At 42.1% G+C, this 21,568-nt stretch overlaps 2 protein-coding genes across 2 annotated transcripts; one reads left to right on the forward strand and one right to left on the reverse strand.

Annotated features, from left to right (window-relative positions):
• The first annotated feature begins 141 nt into the window (after nt 1-141).
• LOC134515585 (arylamine N-acetyltransferase, pineal gland isozyme NAT-10) lies at nt 142-7,119 on the forward strand. The gene is made up of 2 exons (XM_063334705.1): nt 142-342; nt 2,777-7,119. The coding sequence occupies exon 2, from the start codon at nt 2,782-2,784 to the stop codon at nt 3,652-3,654; it is 873 nt and encodes a 290-aa protein (XP_063190775.1). The 5' UTR covers nt 142-342; nt 2,777-2,781; the 3' UTR covers nt 3,655-7,119.
• Nucleotides 7,120-9,084: 1,965 nt separating this feature from the next.
• On the reverse strand, nt 9,085-17,179 carry MPHOSPH6 (M-phase phosphoprotein 6). The gene is made up of 5 exons (XM_063334706.1): nt 17,047-17,179; nt 13,287-13,399; nt 11,608-11,698; nt 10,483-10,580; nt 9,085-10,019 (listed from the first exon to the last, which is right to left on the reverse strand). Exons 1-5 carry the CDS (start codon nt 17,095-17,097, stop codon nt 9,875-9,877), a joined length of 498 nt encoding a protein of 165 aa, XP_063190776.1. The 5' UTR covers nt 17,098-17,179; the 3' UTR covers nt 9,085-9,874.
• Nucleotides 17,180-21,568: the final 4,389 nt, after the last annotated feature.

A 21,568-nucleotide genomic window follows, 5' to 3' on the forward strand; every position in this document is an offset into this window, starting at 1 on the left:
TTAAAAAATTATGGAGCCGTTTGCGACTGTCTACTGTAATTATTTTACACGGAAAACAAGTTCAGTCTGGTCTTAACCAGGGGAAAACAGAAACATCTACTAATAGAGAAGAAACAAAGTTTAATTTGCTCATGGATCAGTGAAGTCCAGAAACGTGCACGCACTTCGGGTGGACTCTGCCCCTTCTCTGCATTTAAGATTCAGGAGTGAGGGCCTGTGGACCTTAAAGAGGAAACCAACCCTCGCAATTTATATCCACTCCTGGCTTTACAGACTTTTGCCTCAGTAATAAACAACCCAGAAGCCGAATACATCAATAAATAAACAAGGCTATTTTAAGAGGTAAGTTTATTTTCTTTAAAAACCTCCGAAACCCTCAAAAAACCAACTTGGTTTATTTATGATGGTAAAGGGCAATGACATAAGCAGTATTCTCTCTAGGAAAAATGTTATTAAAAGATGTGTGGATATAGAGCTAAAATATCACCTGCTAAACATGGGCTCTTAAGGAGGGCAAAACAATGGTACTGCAATTGCAATTCTTCTGTCTTACTGCTCCTCGGGAGGAGATCCTCTCGACTATGAGAGACCCGCTTTTGTGTAGATACAATGGTACATACAAATTCAGAACTACAGCCTCTCGGTGGAAGTTATTCTTTTAGATTTTTAACTTCATTTAACAATATTGCAAAGGCAAAGTAAGCCCAAAAGCAATCTAATAATCGATAGATTCTGCTTTATGGGAATAAAATTGCAGTCCTTTAAACACAACTTAAACAAAAATGAAATGACAAACTGTGGTTTGCGTACCCCAAAAAGTCCACATGCTGACATATTAGGATAAAAGTGGACAGATAACATATTTCAACAATGGAATTGCTGAAAGCGTGTATAATCCTGGTAAGGAATATTTTTGCATGAACACCACCATCTCCACGTTTAGAAATAGTTCTTTAAAGTTGTTCTGCTGATGTTTTCCTCTGCATAAATCATAGCCGCATTGGTGGGACTACCTTTTCAGTACCTAGTTTTTCAACTGATCTGCTTGCAATTCAGAAGAACTGTAGCTTTCATCTCCTGCAGGCAAGATCTAACGCTGATCAATCATATTATGGAGCTGCAGAGAGAAATTACAAATAACATAAACTTGAGAGCCAGCTCTATGCTGGTGTGAGCTATTTAGCATTCACAATTTGAGCGGGTAGGATCGCGTAGACTTGCATTCTGCAAATCAAAAGAAAAAAGTGCCAGTAGTTTTATGTTCTACTTAACAAGCATTACATTGAGGATATCCCCCAACAATACACTTAATATCACTGGAAGCTACATTCCTTTCTGTAGAAGATAACTCGCAGTTTTTGATGGGCTCTCCATTTACTGCGGACAGCTGCTTCTATACCGTGCATACGCACATCATGAATCTGTCACTGAAAATCATCTTGAGAAATTCCGGTTTGCAGTAAACATTTAACGTTTCACCGCTGAATTTATCTGAACACAATAGTCCTCCTGAGTCACTAATATTAAGTGTCTAAACCTCAGCTTACAGCACGCACAAAAGATTTCCAAGCAGCTTTGTGGGTTGTCAAGCAGCTAAATATTTGCAGTAACTCTAGACTGCTGAAACGCTTACTGCTTCCTTTGCAAACGTTCGAGCCTTCAAAACATTTTGTGCCCAGCTCCATACCCAAGCAGGCGACCTACAGCGTGTTTTACAAACAGTATCTGCCAGACACCTACAGAGCATCCAGCCCGTAACATGGGCCAGCAGACTGTGATAGGCCATTGCCAAAGACAGATGACCGTGTGTCCACAGTATCAGAAGGCAGAAAATAAGTTGAGTCGTTCCTCATCCAGCAATCTTGCTCATGAGGAGTCCTACCCGGGCGCTGCTGGAGGCAGGACCCAGGGAGGCACTGTATGAGGCTTCCGTAATTCTCATTTACGCCTCCTCCGGAAGGAATAAAGTGAGTTTTGAGAAAGGCCAGGACTAGAGAGCGGTAAAGCAGCCCCTGTCCATTTCCAGGGCACCCTGCGAGATGTGGGGAATAGAGAGGAGCTCTTTGTATTTTAGGTCATTCGTCTCCATTCAGACTCATTATTCCAACACCAAAATGACTCTGTGCCACATTCAGAGCAGACAAGAGACCCAATGGTTTGTGACTCTTGCAAAGGTCAGAGTTTTTTTCCAGTTATAATTATCTGAATAAAACTTGACACTTTACAAAATGTGCAGGGAGTATCATATTCACTCTTTGTAAGTGGTTAAAGAGCGATGTGTACCGAACGAGTAATTCATTTACCGTCACGTAGATCAGTGGCTGACTCACGAAAAGAACGTGTGAAGCCTGGCTCAAATTACCCTCCCTCCAACTGGCAGATGACACGCTGCTTCCCCCTCTGACACTCACTCAACACTGGAATTAGACCAATTTTCATGAACCCTCCTGAGCGTGATCTTGCGTTTCTCCTTAACCCCGCTGTTACAATGGACACACGGCAAATCCTGTTTCGCAGCCACAGCATCTCGAGCTCAAACTGCACCAGCTCTTTGCCATAGGGATGACTTTAAGACAAAACGCAAACCCTCAACGTGCACTGCTCTTCTTTGCTCTGGGAACCGTTTGATACAAATACTCGTTACCTTTAAAAACTGCTCTGATGAGGTTCTGTAGATTAAAGTATCTTTGCTGGCAGCAGCCTGAGCAGTTTTACACAGCACCGTATATCATTGATGTAAAGAAACAAAACCAAAATGCAATTCCTTCCTTTCCAGGTGACATGAACCTTGAAGAGTATTTTGCGAGAACTGGCTATAAAGGTTCCCTTGAAAAACAAGATTTGGAAACACTAACCGACATATTCCAGCACCACATCCGTGCTGTTCCCTTCGAAAACCTCAGCATCCATTGCGGGGAGAAAATTACTTTGGAGTTGGAGCACGTTTATAACAAAATCGTGCGGAGGAAGCGGGGTGGCTGGTGCATGGAAAACAACCAGCTGTTGGGCTGGGTCCTGAAACGCCTGGGGTACGACGCCAGTTTTCTGGGAGCGTACGTGTTCAATCCACATCAAAATGCCTACGCCACCATCATGACCCATCTCCTGGTTAAGGTAGTTCTCGATGGCAAAGCCTACATCGTTGACGGAGGCTTCGGTGTATCGTACCAGATGTGGCAACCGATGGAGCTCGTGTCAGGGAAAGACCAGCCCCAGGCTCCCGGTGTCTTTCGCTTCACGGAAAAAAATGCCATCTGGTACCTTGAGAAAATGAGGCGGAAACAATACATCCCCAATCAAAATTTCTCCAATTCTGATCTTCTGGAGAAAAAAGAGTGTCGGAAAGTTTATATGTTCAGCCTTGAGCCACGGACAGTGGAAGATTTCTGTTTCCAGTGCACGTACCTTCAGACATCTCCCGATTCCCTCTTCACAAAGAAGTCCATCTGCACCCTCCAGACCACCGATGGCTTTCGAGCGCTAATTGGGTGGACACTCACCGAGACCACATACAACTACAAGGAAAATATGGATCTGGTGGAATTTGTAACTCTTGAAGATGAAGAGGTGGAAAAAACCCTCAAAGAGAAATTCAACATAACCCTAGATAGAAAACTTGTCCCAATTAATGTCAAAGGATTTTACACAATCTAGATGACCAGAAAAACCTACAATAATGCTACGTATGTACAGTACCTTCCACGGTCTGCACAATCACTTCCATAAGATTATGTGATTCTTCTGCAGGCAATTAAAGAAAAAATACATTAATACCAGATTAAAGTGAATTTCACTCTGGGGAAAAAAATCAAGAAATTTAAGACTCTTCTGGCAGGTAGAATTATTTGCTGTGAGATGACTGCAGTTCAACTTTTGGCACAAATGTAGGATCTGATTTGAATCTGGTTATAAACCTGGGTAATAAATATGTCTGGGGAATTTTGGAATGCCTATAGCACATAAATAGGAGCATGGATTATTAATTGTGATACGGCGCCAACACATCTTCTATGGTTATTATAGGGAGAAAAGTCATCTGTGAGCATTTAGACAATGAAGTACACATTTAAAACTTCATTTTCCACAAGATCTAACCACTCGCAGCTCATGTCATTTCTCTGCCTTTAATATAAGTAAAACTATGTCATCTTCGAAAGGGTCATTAGGAGGCATAATTCTTTCACCATCACCCTTAGACAAAATGAAAATTATCATCATGTGCATCCCCTTTTGCCGTTACCGCAGTAAAATGCCCAAAGTAATTTTTGGCATGAATGTATTTTTCCGGTGATGAAAACCGTATATATTGCAGCGTTATTGAGGCTGATGGGCTCTAAGGAGATACCTACAAGCTTTGCGTCTGACAAGTAATCATCCTATAAAGGGTGGATGGTACTTAAACATCACAACTGGCTTAGATTTACTTCTGTCTCAAAGGGGGTGGAAATTTTGGAGTTTTAGCATTGCGAGTTATTTCTATAACAAAGGTAGAACAATGAAGCTAACCCCTCTACACCCTCATTTTGCACTCTTTGTGTATAGCAAATATGGGAGTCCATACGGCTATCCTGAACGAGCACCACTTAGCACAGGAGCTTTAGTGTCACAAGTGAGTTCATTCATCTGTACCAAAGTGCAAAAATCAAGGAGCCAACCAAATCTAAAGGAATCCCTTTCTTTAGAATTATTTCACGATCACATTTCCTCATTTTTTAATTTTTTTTTTTTTCCAAAAAGCCTAAACAAGGAAACAAATGAGAAAGGGGAAACATTCTCAAATGCATCAAAAAAATAGCAGTAGCACTTAAAAAACACCCTTTCTCCCCAATCTACGGTAATCCCGAGTATTGGTCAAGTGTTGATTCCTCCCACTGATAGCGTATCTTTTTGCTCAAAGACATTATCTGATCATAAATCTCACAAATGCTGTAAGCGTGTACCTTAAAATAAATAAAGGAAAATAAAACCACAAAGAGTTGCTGTAAATACAGCCTCCCCCCGCAACCACACAACTCCTGACACACCATTTGTGAAGTAAACGAGGTCTGTTCAACGGCCAGCCCTCCCCACCACAAACTTCTTGAACCAAACAGGCCAATATTGGACAAATTTGACGGCAGTGTTGGAGATGGTAAGTTCCTACAGGTTCCTGGAAAAAGAGCTTGTAGTCTGAGGAAGACGACGATCACCGAAGAGGAGGCCCAGCAGTCCCCCCTCTCTGCTGGGCTCAGCAGCCAACATCTCCGGGCTGGCCATGGTGTGTGCCAGCTCTTCCCCAATGACCGGCCGTGGTGGCAGCCGATGGCCTGGGTGCGTGCGTACTTGCACGAGATGGGGAACCAAGGGCCAAGCAGGAGGCGACAGAGGACACTGAAAGATCTTACTGAGGTGGGAACACAGTTTTTCTATAAATAATGTAACCAAGGACTTTTTTCTCTAATTCGTGTTCATATTATTCTCTCATACCAAGGTCCCATTATGGGTTTTTACTGCTTTCTATATGATTGATCAGACTGAGGTGTTCACCGAGACCCCAGGGAACATCCTGAGCTTCAAAACACTCACCACCTCCATTCTAGCTGACAGAAATTCCCATCTGCGTTCACCCTGGTCACCAAACCATATTTCTCTCTGCAATGAACTACACTTATCTGCTGGTGCTGCTGCCTCTCATCTTGAGGGCAGCCATTAACAGACTGGTTGTTTTGCCTCCGTACTTCTCTAGAGATGTTCCTGCTGTTGCTCCCAAGTAATTGCTCGGGTTATGGTGTGCAAGGGTTTCTTGAGTAGACTCATATCAGTATTTTTAACTCCCTGCAATGATGGGACTCAACCCAGACACCCCCCTTCTACTACTCTAGTTACTAAAAATCTAGAGGGCTGCCGACAGCTGAAGCTTCAACCATCTCCCTGACTCCATCTGTTGGCAACCACTCTCTGAGCGGCATTTTTCCTCTTGATGTGACAATTATAATCAGGTCCTCACTGTGTGCGACATAAAATCACATGAAGAAATGTCAACATGTACAGCTGAGGAACAGTTTCACAGTTTAACTAAAGCTCCCCAAAAGCTGACAAAAGCAGGTTGTTGAGGTGTGAATGCCTCAGAGGTCTGAGATGAGAATGGTGTAAAACCAAACAAAACCAAACATGCCCAGAGGCCTCAAGCTGGGGTTCCATTAGCAAGGCATTAGTGTAAAAGGGAGATGCTCTCCCAGGCTGAAAAGAAAAGAAACAACCAAGTCCTTAAAGCATCAGCTCTCAGAGAAACTTGTGTTCACATGCACAAAGGACGCAAGGGATGTTTGACATCCTTCACCACCACTATGCTTTAACGCTCTCTCCAAGAAAGGTTTAATGAGAACCTAAGCTATTGTGCAGTTTTTGTTGCTGACTGTTGTTGAAATGAAGCAGAACAAACACTTACAATCCCCCATCCAGGCCCTGTCTAATTCCAAATACAATTTAAAAGTATGGTATTCCAATTAACAGAAAGACGAGACAATTTCTTTTTAAGTCTGAATGCCGGATTAAGTCCCAGAATCCCAGCCCAGCTGCCCATTACACACACACACAATGCCCAATGGCAAGGACGGCCATCCGCGATGGTGGAATTGTAGAATGGAGTGTCTTATGACAAAGCCAGACACACAACAGAGGCAACACGGTTCAAACTCCATGGCACCACTGAACACCCTGCCCCATCCCCGGAGAATCAAAGTTTAACACGCTCATGCATTACTAAAGGAAGGCTACAGGACGGCTTGCTTCAGTTGGACTCTGGTCCTGGACTTTTCAAGATCCAATACTAAGCAGAAAAAAAGTAACACAATGAGAAACATCAGCAAGAACGAGGAAGTTGTTCAACACTTCTGCGTTTCCAACATCAGCATTTATTACCGAAATAAACACTGTCAGCCTGTCAAAGGGAGGGACAAAGCTTCACCTGATAAGAGACATCCTTAAACTTAACACTGTGAGCTGTCAGCGAGCACGAACCGCAACGCACACTTTGCTTTGTTCGCTTTAATAGGTACCTTAGTGTAACAGGCACAAACCCTTCTGGTGTCTGAGAACTCTTTACCCATTCAATTTTGCAGGTAGCCATTTTCTTTAACAAAAATGCTTCCTACTTACCCAACTTGCTTTTGTTCTCAAAGAAGAAATGCTTTCATTTAGAAACACGACCACGTGGGAAAGTTCTACAGCTTAGGCAGTTGCACATGAAAACGCATCTGCGCTTGAGACTGTGTCGGAGCCAAGAAAGCTTGAATTAATGAAGGTTCTTATTATGAATATTTCACCACTACTACTTCTCTGTCAAGAGTAGTTGAAGCACAGATTTTATATAGCAGAACGTTTCTACCCTGGCTAGGAAGCTAGAGCCAGCCTTAAAATACATACATATATATACATATGTATTTATAAAGTTGGAAATATAGACGGGTATTTCAGAAGAATTCCATCATAAAATGCCTGCTTGTAACTTTGGGCACTTAAAGTACATTTAAAAGGTCTCTTAGTGCTGATTTTCCGTTTTGTCTTGCTCATAACAATGCACTATGAATGGTGCTTTTAAAGGCGATTTTACAAACTCCCCATGAATAAGAGATTGTGCTAAAAATTAGTAGCTGGTCTTGCTGTAGCATTTCAACAGCTCACCTAGCCACCAGCTCGTCAACAGCAGAGCACCCAGGCTTGAAGACAATAAACCAAAACCTATCATTTCTTCACAGTTGGTGCTGGGCGTGTTTAAGAAACAGAAGAACCACCTTTTCCCCCTCCCAAATTCCAAAATAATGGATTTTCTAAGGAAGCTGTTTAGAGTTCATTCACGCTCTTACCCATGCACCACGCCACTCACATTTCCAGCCATCCCTTAGGAAATCACATAAAATTAAGGACCAATGTATGGCAGAACACCCTTCGACTGTGTAAAATTACCCTCCGTTGGACTCAACAGAACTCTTCAACGCAAGGGAGCTCCCTGCATAGAGCCTTCACAAAGAAAGACTTCACACAGGGAGTTCATCTGAGCCACTAATTGTTATCAAAATTATACAAAGCTCCTTTATGTGACACTACTGGAACCTTCTCCAATCCGCTGTCTCTCAGGGCATGCAAATGCAGTGACATCTCCTGGTTGCTGGTGGTTCACCAGAACACACATTCCCCCCCAACTATCCAGGACAGCTATGCAGAAATTCTCTCTTCATTGACAAAGTGCATTCAGATAGAGCGGAGTCATTTTCCTACTAATAGGCAAGAAAGAATAATGGGATATATTCTGAGTTTTCCTTGTGATGACCAACAATTAATCATTTCTTAGCTCAGGTCACATCTTCCATGGGAAAAAAAAAGTCTTGTCATCATTAACTTCTTTTCAGCTAGCAATAATATATGATCAGGTTTTAAGTAATTGAACCAGTAGCATTTAATTAGCTCTGAAAAACTCTCAAATCATGAATCACAGACTTTCCACCTGTATGAGGTCCCCTTACTAGGTTAAAAGCTTATTTCTCTTTCCATGTGTGATCCATCTTGAATATCTAATGAGGTGCTCTTGATATATGGATTATAGTTCATATATCACATGGAAAATACAGCAGACACACAGTCTCTTTCTTTGTATAATTGAGTTTCATGTCTTGCTTCACCGAGTCACTAAAGAAAAAAAAAAAAAGCTCCTCTTGTGTCCATGACAGAATGGCCACTCTTGCTTCAATTTAACAAATTCCTCTTTCTCCAGAGAGTCAGCATTAAGGATGAGTAACTTAGACATCTAGCTGGGGAAATGAAGTAATAGAAAGAAATATTTCTTGTTGAAAGGCAGGATACAGAGAACGGCTACAATTTTAGACAAGACCACACTGACATTTTTCAATAGGTCCAGAACACTGACTGACCAAAGGGCATCATGTTTCCGTCCTAACATTTCTTCAGATGGCTTCATTGCATGCTAAAAAGTCATTGCAGTCAACTGATAATTGGGGACATCTGTGGCCAGCACAAAACAGGATCACTTCTTATCTCAGATTGTATTAAGCATCCCTTTTTACATTAAATTAAGCTAAATCACAATCATTAACCACAAAAAAAATGAGTTTTTATTCAGCTTTCAAATATGTTTCTGAAGCTGTTATTATGCTTTTATCACAAGACCTAGATAATTATAAGATTGGATATTTTTTTTTTTGCTGAAAAAGACAAGATTAGCAAACTTCTTTTGGAAGCCAGAAATTAAGACTCACAATCTGCTCAAGTGTCAAACTGTAAACGTTGCCCAATATTTGGCTTGCTCTATAAAAAAAAAGTTTTACTACAAACCACGTTATTTTTAAATAAGCTTTATAAAAAATAAAATTCAACAAAATTGATTTTATCTCTCTCTTCTTTTCCCATCTAATTTTGGAAGAGTAAAAAAAAGATACATGTTTCTGCTGACTCTTTTCAATTTGAAGACCATAAGGGTTTTCATTTTTGTAATTAAAAAAGCAGTGAAAGCTGAACTGCCTTACTGGATTGGCCAAAGCTCATCTTTACTCCAAACACGTTCTTTCAGATGTTACCATAAATTGTAAATACTGTTGCGCTTGATTGTATGTGACAGTTGATCTAATTATGCATAACATTTAAAAAGGCTGATGGCATTGGTGCCCCATACATTAAAAGCTGCTGAGAGAGGAAAGGATGTATGACATCCATTATATACACATCCACTTTGAAAAATGTTTGTCATGTGGATGGTAAAAATTTCAATGAGAACAGACTCAGATTTACAAATCTATCCTTTACATGAAACAGCAAAAACTCCAGTTCATGGTACTCTGTTTGGTAGATAACAATTATATTAGCTCCAGCTGTGCGGCTGACATTAATCCTGAGGTTTTAAGAACTTTTTCTTAGCTTTTTTGCTAGGTCTTGTGTTACTATTCCCATCTTCATCTTCATCCTGGAGTACACGCTGGTCTCTTTTTCTCAAGAATTTCTTTCCTATTGTTCCCACTAATGTTTCATATCTGTAAAGATAGTAAAAAAAATAATAAATTACAGCCTTTACTAAAAGCAGAGGAAACTTCAATGGAGCAAATCATAAATCTAATCAACAATTTAAGCGGTGCAAAACCACTGGTCATCAGAAGCTTAAGAAATACAAGTACTACATGATCACTTACTACATTTTTATTCATTCTAATAGTTTGGGTTTGATAGGAATCAGGAACAAGGAGGGAATCCAGTGAATACCTGGATATCACAGGGCAGAAAATCCCTACAAGATATTTTACCCCCAAAAGTGATGGAGATTCCACTGAATACACACTAGAACCACTGGAAAATCAGTTCTGTAAAGCACCATATCTGTTAGGGATTTTTTTTTTTGTTTTATTTTATTTGCTTTTTGAGTTTATTTTCCCCACACACACTGCAGTAACATATCATACTCCTAGCTCATATTGATTATGTCATAAAAATATAACTTACCTTCTGGCCATTTCTTCATCTGACACATCAGCCTCCATTTTATCATCCACTTCAATTTCTTCTTCCTTGCACCTAGAGTTCATTTGGATCATTAACTTCTGAAAATAAAGTAAGAAATAGCTTAAACATGTAACCCTGACACAATGGCAACTATGCTGAAATTCAGTGGTAGGAGAAACGCGTAAAAGGTAAAAATCAAATTTAAAAATTATTTGCTGTTCTCAGTCAGGCCAGAGCATACTGTTATGAAAACTCATGAAGAAAAGGCAACTTGTCTGCCTGTTGCTAAGCTGGGCTTAGAATTTGCCTTTGGGAAAAGAGGCGACACAGAGACAGAGAACTGTACTATTCAAATATCCTCAAGGGCACGCCAGACATCTTCAGGAGATCAGAGAATTAGATCATAATTAATTTTTCACTGTGATGTGAGCGCATAGTCCTTGAAACGGTTTTGTTAAGAAGGAAAAGTATCTGCAAGGATTTACAATAAACTACTAGTAAAAACCATGAAGCAATAATATGCCAAGTCACAGTGAGAGCAAGTTCAAAATAACTAAAAGAATCCCCTAATAAATCACCGTGCATAGCCTTTTGCATACCTCTCAGTCTTTACACCTTCATCCTCTGACTTCAGTTCAGTGGTAACATTTTTATTACTGTCTCAGTGCAGTTCTATCAGCATGAGTCATACCGAAAAGAAATTAAAGACTCTCTTGCCCAGAATCTTTACTTCGGAATTTTAAGCCCTTCCTTACGCAAGTAAGTGTTGAATATCAACAGGGTTGAATATTTGTAGGATTGGACTCTAAATTAAATGGCAGGAGGAAAAGTCAGCTACCGCTTTGGTGAGCAGCATGTGGGATAATTTCCTCACTTGTGGGAGGGAAAAATCTGCAGGAGTCATGCAATTACTGACCATCAACACAAGGAGATAAAAAGCTTCTATTTACTAGATGCCGCACTGATCAACATTTTGGTTTGAATCAGGGACTTCCTCTATGTGAGAGGATTTATGGAAGGTGATGCAAAGGCCAAACAGCATGCTGTGTGAACACTCAAATCCCCATCCCTGAGGGCTTCAATCCTAATGCGAGACCACCTCAAAACAGAACATGTAAACAGTACCTCAATTTCTGGATTGAAGCCTTTGAAGGACATTCTGCCATAAAGTAGATCCTCACATGGCATAAAGCTCCTCTCTTCTATTATAAAGCTCCTGCATGAAACCCCAAACCATTTGTCAGACGGTATGCTTTAAAATAATCAAATTAAACTAATGCAAAAAGCATTTGTTGTCTTCCCCCCACACAAATAAACAAAACCACAGTGGATTTTAAACCATCATCTACTTTCTGAAGCGTAATTGCTTTGATAAATCTTTCAATACAAGGAGCTTGGAGTGCAAAGGAATACTTTTTGCCAGTAAAGCTGTGCCAGTTCCACAAGCAAAATTAACTCTCCTGACAAAAAGCAAGCACTCTTTGCTGGTATGGTTCCACCTACATTAATGCTTTTGCCAGAATAAAAATACCACATAAATATCACTCTCCAGGTGGCATTGCTATAACAGCAAAAGCTTCTAATTAATTTTTCATTGTGATGTTAGACCTGGCATTAGTTGAGTCTGTCAGGATATAAAACACTGTGTAATTCTCTGTTCAGCAGAGAAAGATTTCCCCTTTCTCCCTCCTTTTTTCCCCTTTTAATGAGCATGGAGCGAGAAAAGAAACATGACCCTGAGGCGTTCATAATACACGCGTTAGATAAAAGTACTAGATAAAAATTGTTCCATCCTTCTTTTCCTCGCACACATATGCACCTCTTCCCTCATGCTCTTCATCTCCCACGTAAAACAAAGTCCTACGATCACAGGAAGTTAGGCTGAAGAGATCAAGCTCATCCTCTCTTCTGCCTCAAGACAGGATCCGTTAAACATGTACCATGAACAGCAGAGGTCCATCTAACCTGTCCTCAAAAGACTTCCAATGATGAACAATCCAGTGTCTCCTTAGGCAACCTATTCCAGTGCTTCAATAGACTCATTGTTAGAAAAATTCTCCCAATGTCCAGCTTGAACCTTCCTTGCCGCAACTGAAGCTCAAATACTTTCTTGTTATACCCAACTACAGTCATGGAAAATAGTTTATCAATGATCTTATTCAACTACAGTTAATTCCCTAGACCCCAGCTTTTAAAAAGTTATGTATGTTCTCCCTCAATAGAACTTTTGTCCAGTTTTGAAAGGACAAAAATAAGGCAATTTTAAAAGTAGCTCTCTTGCTATTTAAAGTACCTTTCTAAATAGCAGGAATGGACATTTTCTTCCTTATTAGCTAAGCCTTCCTTTATTTTTGCCGTTATCTCTCCTATTTCAAAAACAGGATTTGAAGTGAGTTGGATTCAAGACGACAGTCCTGTCCTGAATGGACCTAACCGTGTGACTGGAGCTGAATTTACTAACAAAGTTTCAAACTTCTTTTTTCAAATGAAGGGGAAAAGAGTCAATGAATGAATTGGTCCCAGCCTGAAAGAAACTAATTACATGCATCTAGAAGAATGTGTCCGTGAAAGAAAACAACACACACAAGAAATGAAAGTAGGTCAAACTGCACTAGGAAACCTTGAGAATGTCCCTGAAAATAAAAAAAAAAAAAAAAAAAAGCCGTAATGCCAGCCTGTCACTATTTTTGCTTCTGTTAATTAGTTATTAGTAATACTTGTTCTATTGGAAAAAATATGTATATTCTATTCCCACTCCACAACAATCCAATGACGGTAAGAAGTACAAAAGGGTACAAGCTTACTCTTTCTCCTTGAGATCTGGTAAATCAAGATACCAGTGTTCTTCACTAATTATCTTCTTTTCTTCCTCTTCTAGTAGTTTTTTAGTTTGTGAATCCAAACCTCTTTGCATGAACTAAAAAGAAAGACATGTAAACACACAGCTTCAGTTTTCTGCATCATTAGTATGTGCTGACATGCAATAATTACATGACATTTACACACTACATAATATTTAACAGTTGATATAAAAAGTAAATTATTTTTGTGATTTTTCTGTGGGTTTAGTTTAAGTTTGGGCAAACAGGCAACAGAAAAGTAAGCACGTGCTGATCACAACCATCTACTGTGAGTCAACAGTCATCTATACTTCACTCAAAGAAACAGACCTTTCCTAGTTAGTTCTGATGGATCTGAGTTACTACAACTCCATAACTTTGCTAAGATTTTTCTAATGTTTCAGCAAAGGCCAGAAAGAACACAATGGTGTTGAAGTGATTGCTGCGTATCAGAAACCAACATCACCCATACAAACAGCACTGGAGCTCAGAGCTAGAGCTAGGTCATACCAGGTTGGCCATTGTTTGAAACATCTACACTTTCAACCATCCTTTTCTTTCCTCAGATTTCATTTAATGAACTGGTTTGCGTTTGTAGCTCTGACGGCTGGAACCTGCCTTTGGAAGTGGAAAAAAGTAACTGAGGCTACAAAAAGAAGTCTTCTGTATCCAGCTGTGCTAAAGGAAGATGTCACCAGCTCTTAACTTCTCATCGATGAGCCACCAAAGAAGCAGTCAAGCAGTATGTGTACCCACCTGTTAACTCACTGCAGGAGCAGTCTGACAAGTTAGTTGAGACCAATAATTTAGTTTAGGAAAGGCTGCTAATTTTGCCTAATACAAGAACATTCCTGTAAATTGATTCCTTGGTGATAACCTTTGGCAGAGGATGGGAACAGGGAGACAGGGACAGTAACCTCTCTCACAGCTGGGATTAAAGGAGGACATCTGTCATGGCCTATGAAAAATTGCTGAGAGTGCAGAACTACAGACATAATAGATATGAAACATCCCTGCTCTTTCCATTTGTCTCCTCAGGCACCTGAATTGAGGTGGCAATTTAAGTATCGACAATGTTAACCAAACATGCTGGAAAAAACAGAACTCTTCACAACTTTACAATAGTAATCCTTATATTCTTGCATCCCTAGGAGCTGAGACCTCCCTTATGGTCTACAGAAAGTGTCTGAATAATTGTATCTGTCAGAGGTGTACATTTATACCAATGCAATTCCCAGCTAGAGGCAAGTCTACCAGTACGGTTTAGACGCACTCCTGTACAAAAATTGCTTTGTGGCTATCAAAGCATACTTGTTTGTGCAACACTACAGAGGAATTTCATATCAATCAATTTTACCCCTCTCATTTAACGCAGCATCATTTTTGTGTTTAGATAAGCCTGCAGGCTGACAGATAACGTGCCAGTGGGGCTCATTTGTCTCTTGAACACTAGCAAAGACATTTTCTAGGCCCCAGATAAAACGGGCTTGATTGGGGCTTCAAGCCCAAGAAGGCATCACAAAACACTTCCCTCCCACAAAAATCCTGCATTACTGAGCTTATTTAAAATATATAGGTAATATGTGTAATATTGTACACAACCCCCCACTCCTTTTCAGCCTTTACAAAGTGCCCAAGCAAAAGAAAGCAAATCCTGAAGAAAAAGCCAATACAGTGCTAGTGTCTCCTTTTCCATTTATATTCTATTTGCATCCATTTGTGCAAGATCTTTAATGAAAGAAAAATTGACTTTTGTTTTCTGAGTCAATCCAAAATATGTCAAAGCTTTCCAATTAAAATTACAGTATCTTCTTGAGGAAAATAAGGGAATCTATCATGTGGAAAACCATATTGCTCAAGGAAATTGGTTAGCCAGTCAGAAATCTCAACAGGAAAAATTCTGCTACAAGCACCCAATTAAATAATCATTTCATGTTACATTTTAAAGATTATGTTCCTAAAGATTACTACAGGAATAACTAGATAAAAAAATATGTGATCACATTTATCTAAAATGTAAACACACGGATGAATTAAAAATATACCCACTGTGGTAGGCACAAAGTATGTAAATCAGTAAACTGAGTGGTTATTTGGATTAGTTTCCCCAAGCAATGGGCCTGGATCAAATGGTGCAAGATCTAAAAGCAGGAGGCATCCTTCGACATCTGGAGGTGAGCACACGCGGTCCAGTGCTCAGTGCAAATGGCCTTCACAACGCTACCGCTGACCACACGTCACCTTTAGGTGCCACTTGACCCACCAGCTGAATCGTGATAATACAGCTTATCAGTACCTGCGGAAGCAGCTGCTAAAGGATTAATTAAAACATTTGTAAACAAGAAGATCTGCAGAAGGGAAGTGCTAAATACAAGATCTGTGTATGACCTTTTCAAAACCTACTCATCTCTTCAAAGCTGGTTACTACTGCCCGGACTGTAAACCTGCAAATGTCACAGCAGCACATTCACAGCACATTCACATTCACTTGAGTTTCAGTTTTTCATTAGCAGCATCTATTAATTGGGGTAAATATTCCACCATCTTACTGTGATATATCAGAGTACACTTTACGTGAAAGACTGAACTGAAGTTAGCTGAACTCCTTTCAGCCAGCCTCTGAAATATAGTCCCATATAAATACATGGGGGAAAAAGTGGTTAAATAGAACACCACAAGCAAGAAGCCACAAAGGCCCCTTCATAATCAATTATAAAAATTTAATAGATAATAACATTTTTTAAAAAAATTAATGGCAACTTAACTTCTACTGGTTGTTTTCCAGCAATAAAGACCCATCAATCACAGGAGAATGTACTCTACTGAATTAGGTGTTGTAGTGCAGGACATGAAGCAGAATCCATTAGTCTGTAAGCGGAGACTAATTTCACATTGGTCTTGACATGAGATTCACAATTCCAAGGGTAACGGGCACGTCATGGTGTTACTAACGGCTCTTGCATTTATGAGTTGGGAAAAGTGGTTAACGCTGCCATTCAGGGTGGGTATTTTATTAGCCATCAAAAAACAAAGAAATGGGCACAATAAAAAAAAAAAGAAACTTTTTTTTTTCAGATTAAAAGCCCCCCCCCCCCAAGTAAGGCAGGAAACATTAATGTTTTAATTTCAATGCGTGTGTGCGTCGGGGGAAGAAGTCTTTGTGTTTTTATTCACGATAAGCAACCTAACTGGAGAGAAACCAGGTGGAAAGAAAAAGGCTCTCAAATGGTGCGCAGAAGTTGTTTCTTGCTAGGGTGAGAGTTTTGCTGCAACCACGAAGCTGCTCTCCCGGATCAGACCTCCGGCACCCTCATTTATAACCCCCCAGGCCTCCCGCCAGCCCTCTCTGAGCTCGCCTCTTGCCGGCCAAGCTGGAAGGCAGCAGCCCACAGAGCTGCAGGCCTGAGTGTAAAGGCGAGCAAAGCCCAAGACAAATAAATACGTATTTTAAAAACGTGGTTTACGGGAGGCAGGAGGCAGTCATGCCCGCCCATCAGACCGGCACAGGCGCTGCGAGGCCAGGCGTGGACACGGGAAATGCCCCAGACCGGGGAAGGGCCGCCCGAGACGGCCTGGTTTACCGGGGAGACCCCCTCGTGGCCCAGGAACGCGGCGGGCACCTCCCCGGCAGCAGCGAGCCCGGCCGCCCCCTCCTCACCCCACCGCGGGCCGGGCCGGGCCGGGCCTCCGGCACCCCGCTCCCCCCAGCCGCCCCCCGCCTCACCTTCATGCGCAGCAGGTTCTTGGACAGCTTCGTCTTCACCTCCCCGGCCATGGCGGCCGCCGCTGCCCGCAGGCCGCAACCGATCCCCGCGCTCGCGTAGCGGCCAGGCCGCGCAGGCCGGGGGAGGAGCGGAGGGAGGCGGCGGCGTGGCTCCACCCTCCGCGTCCAGAGCCCTGCCCACACGCCGAGCAGGGCCGCGGGCTGCGCGGGCCGGCAAAACAACGTTAAAAAGCGCGACTTTGTTGTACAGAGGTGGTTATGTAGGGTGAGGGAGGTGGGGTGTGCGAGCAGGAGATAAATCTGACTCGGTATGAAGCGGTAAATTAGTAAGGGAACCTGAGATTTCTTATCAGCACGTGTGTGTTCTGTAGTGCTGCCAGCTTCATCCATATTTCATCCATTTCATATGGTTTCATCTATAGTCTTCTGATATTTCAAAGGGAGAAGGAAAGAGAGTATAAAATCTATCTCGCATTGGCATTTGGAGACTGCTTGACTTGTTGAGCTTCTCATTTTTTAAAATCAGCACTGACTTTTACTTGAAAAAAAACCCAAAACCACAAAATGGTCAAATGTGATTAAATCTGGAAAGCACAAAAATTCAAAGATAAAATCATAGAATCGTAGAATGGTTTGGGTTGGAAGAGGCCTTAACGATCATCCAGTTCCAACCCCCTGCCCTGGGCAGGGACACCTCCCACCAGACCAGGCTGCTCAAAGCGCCGTCCAGCCTGGCCTTGAACACCTCCAGGGATGGGGCAGCCACAACTTCCCTGGGCAGCCTGTTCCAGTGCCTCACCACCCTCATAGTGAAAAATTTCTTCCTGATATCTGATCTAAATCAACCCTCTTCCAGTTTGAAGCCGTTGCTCCTCGTCCTATTGCTACATGGCCCTTGTAAAAAGTCCCTCTCCAGCTTTCTTGTAGGCCACCTTCAGAGACTAGAAGGCTGCTGTAAGGTCTCCCCGGAGCCCTCTCTTCTCCAGACTGAACAACCCCAACTCTCTCAGCCTGTCAAGAGCTTTTTTTACAAAAAAAAGCTTTGTTAGTCCTGAGTCACGCTTTGAGCTCAGTCTTGGCGGTGCTGTCTTTGGGCTGCCAGTCTGGGCCCTCATAGCTGAGGAGGAAATCCTGATAGCAGATTGCCAGCTGACTCCGAGTCACAAGCAAGTACCACAATTTCTGTATATATCCTCATAAATCAGATTTCTGACACCTGTTTTGACATTCAGCACATAAGCCAGGCGATAAAGCAATGAGAGTGAGGGTTCAGTGTTCAAAACTTTAATGAACTGGTGTGCTCCGAAATACAATCTAGGGAGAAAAGTTCCCTCTATGTGAGATGTAGGTCAAAGCTCGAAGAACTCTGTAAAGATTTATGCTCTAATAGAGTCCACAAAAAGGTATAATGAAGGGCAAAACCTGATTGCAGTGGGAAAGGAGGAGGAAGAATTATCCACACCCAGGCATCCTTATTACACAGTAAATTGCAGTGGGTTAAAATGACCACAAATGTGAATGAAACATGGAGCCACAACTGCTTCAAGGCAAAGTCATACTTCCACTGCATGGAAGTATTTAACTTTCATATAGGCAAGGCACCTTCATTTCCAGGCTCCGTAAATGAGTGGAGCTGCTCTGAATCAGCTGCTCTGAAATTCAAGGCCCCGGCGAGAATGTCTCTTTGTAAGTGTGGATGCTATCCTGCTTCGTTTGGCCCCATCATGTTCAGCTCCTTCTCTGTTCACTTTCTCATTAACAGCTATCAACCCTTCCCGACAAAAGAAGGCTGAGAAGAAATTTGCAGTTTTGTAAATACAAATGTTCATCAAAGAATGAATAAGTTTGAATGTTAGTGAACAAACCAACAGGGGGAAGCTGTTAATTAATATAATGGCACCGTACAGCCATAATCTGACCATTTTTTGGTGTTATTTTCTGTTTGCTGTGCATTCTAATAACGTATTTGCTTTTTGTTCATCATTGCAAATCAGAGCTCTGCGTTTAATTGCATGGCCTTCAGTGTCACTCAGGGCTTTTCCTGAGCAATTTTGGTTAATTTACAGTCCGGGAATGTACTTCAAATGATTCCTTCTAAATACATTACTGCGCACCCCTCAGCACTTCTCCAGCCACTGAGCTGTGGCAGTGCCCAGCTTTGCTTGCTGCCCTTTGCCAGAGCAGTTCCTGTCCCCCCTGCCCCTGGAGCATCCTGGCTCATCAATTCCTGCAGCCGCCGTCTTCAGCAAACTCTGCTTACAGCCTTTTTTGGATGCAGACACTGCACACACAAGCTCCCTGGCACCTTTGATGTAAAGATGCATGATATAACCAACCCTTTAATCTTTGGGAGCCGAGCCTAATAATTTACAATGCCATGCGGTGTCTAACCGGGAGGGGAACCGTGCAAGGGGCTTTCAACTTGTCTAACCACGGGGATTATTCCTGGTGCTCCCTGGTGAGCGAGAGCTCGGGATCCACTGCCTGAGCCCCATCGCACCCCACGTCTTGGTGCTGTATCACGGCTGTGCCCTGTTTGTCTCGTGGGTCAGCACATCAGCTAACAACCCGCCTCGATACAGGCAGGGAGAAGCGTTTTGCAGTAAAGGCAGTACAGGCTGCATGATGTTTATTTAGAAAAGTGGAGATTGTAAAAAGGCTGCCACAGAATTTGATCTATTTTGGCAGTAAAACAGTCTGAAGGAAATTTTTGGATTACATCTCCCATCGCTTGGATTGGATGGGGAGGTTATAGATAACAATCAGCTGTCTCCTGGACCAGATTATACTGTCTGGTAAATGTGAAGACACTCCATCGATTATAGGAGAAATTTTGATGATTTACTGGTGGTGGAGGAGGTAGCTCAGAGAAGAATCCAGCCCTGTAAATACTTCTGCTTGTGAGATGGAGCGAGGGCGAGGAGACGAGGCAGGAGAGATGCTCTATTTAGAGAAGAATGGAGGGTCATCGTAAATGACAATTAGACACTTCTCCCACAGCTCTGACAGCTGCACGGCAGCTCCGCTTTCAACCTGGAAATCCATTTCTTTTTCAAAACAAAAATGCTCAGGGAAATAACTCAGGGGAAAGGAGCTCCATCTCATCAAAGATTGTACATTAAACAAGCAGATAAAAGATTTTTCTTCCTAGGCAATGCGGTCCCTTCTCCCTCTAGTAATTACAGAAGTCAAATCAAAGTTGTCATTAACATTATTTAAGAAGTAGTCTCTCTTGGAGCAACACAAGTGACAGCTGTGAACTAATTTCACGCCAATGGGATCTAATTTGAGGGAACTCGTGGGTTACTTTTCCCGTAACCTTTTATTTATTCATATTTGCGCAGTATTGTGATTTTAGCGCAAAGCAGGTATCTCAAACCTTACACCAACCTATCCGTTGACTTGGTTTTTATGAGCTGTCTTTGAATTCCAAAGCGGCTTTTTACATCTCTAAGAATACATGAAGCCTTTTTTTTCCCCCCTGCAAATATAAAAATCCTTTTAGTATGACAGGTGAGTCATTAATTTGTGTCAAACTCCTCCACTGTGTTTTAAGTAAGGATATGATGTGTTTGTCTCTATGAATGAGGAAAAGAAAATGAGAAGTAGAGCTGCTGGAGGTCTGTTTGCAAACCTGAGAGGAAGGTGTGAAGCGCTGTGTAGGACTGGGTGGGATCAGAAAGGCAGTTTTGTACCCTGTGCTCGGTGCAGAAATAGCGTGAAATTCTCCAAGCGGTAGCGAGGCGCGGTTTTGAAGTGGAGGACTCCTTTTTTATCTCTCTTGCTCCCACCAAGCTCTGAGCCGCAAATGCATGCGGCGTATTGACAACTGCAGAGGTCCTGGGTGGCCGGGGGATTTGCTACAATATTCATTACCCTTTGATGCACGCATGTTTAACCCCCTGGCCCGCCTGCATTGCTCAGCCCGCTTTGTACCTAATCCACGGAGGATACGGGTTAGCTACAGCTCTCAGCTTCAGCGTGCGGCACGTCAGCTCAGGCTGCACTGACTCATCCTCTTGGCTTTTGAAGTCCCCTTTTCTGGCGCTGGCACCGGTTTAGGTGGCAGCCGACACACGCAGAGTGTTTTAAATCCCTGCCCCGTGTTCCTCGGCTGACCCCAAGGTTTCCTGCGGATGGGGAACGAGGTGGAAAGAATGAAGCAGAAGCCAAACTCCTGTCGTTTGGGTAGCACAGATCCGTAAGCGCCATTCACGTTGTTGATGCTTTCCTTTGAATAGCCTTATGTGGCTCGCAATTTATGCAGCATGAAAAGGTGCGCCTTAAAAGTGTGCTTGTAGCAAAACAGAGTTACAAAATCTCAAGAAGAACCAAGACGTGTCTTTGTCTGGAGAAAGCGCCTGTTGTCAGTTTGGGAGAAGACAATTCATTCTGAGTGCTTCTGGCTGTCCCCGTGGCAGGGTGACCTTTATGTGAATAAATACAGTAATTCCTTTTTGATTACAGAAAGAAGCAGCTTCATAATGGTAGCTCCCTATCTTCTGCCATCACCTAACGTGGC

This window comes from Chroicocephalus ridibundus, chromosome 4 (assembly GCF_963924245.1).
Source record: "Chroicocephalus ridibundus chromosome 4, bChrRid1.1, whole genome shotgun sequence".
Classification (NCBI taxonomy): domain Eukaryota; kingdom Metazoa; phylum Chordata; class Aves; order Charadriiformes; family Laridae; genus Chroicocephalus; species Chroicocephalus ridibundus.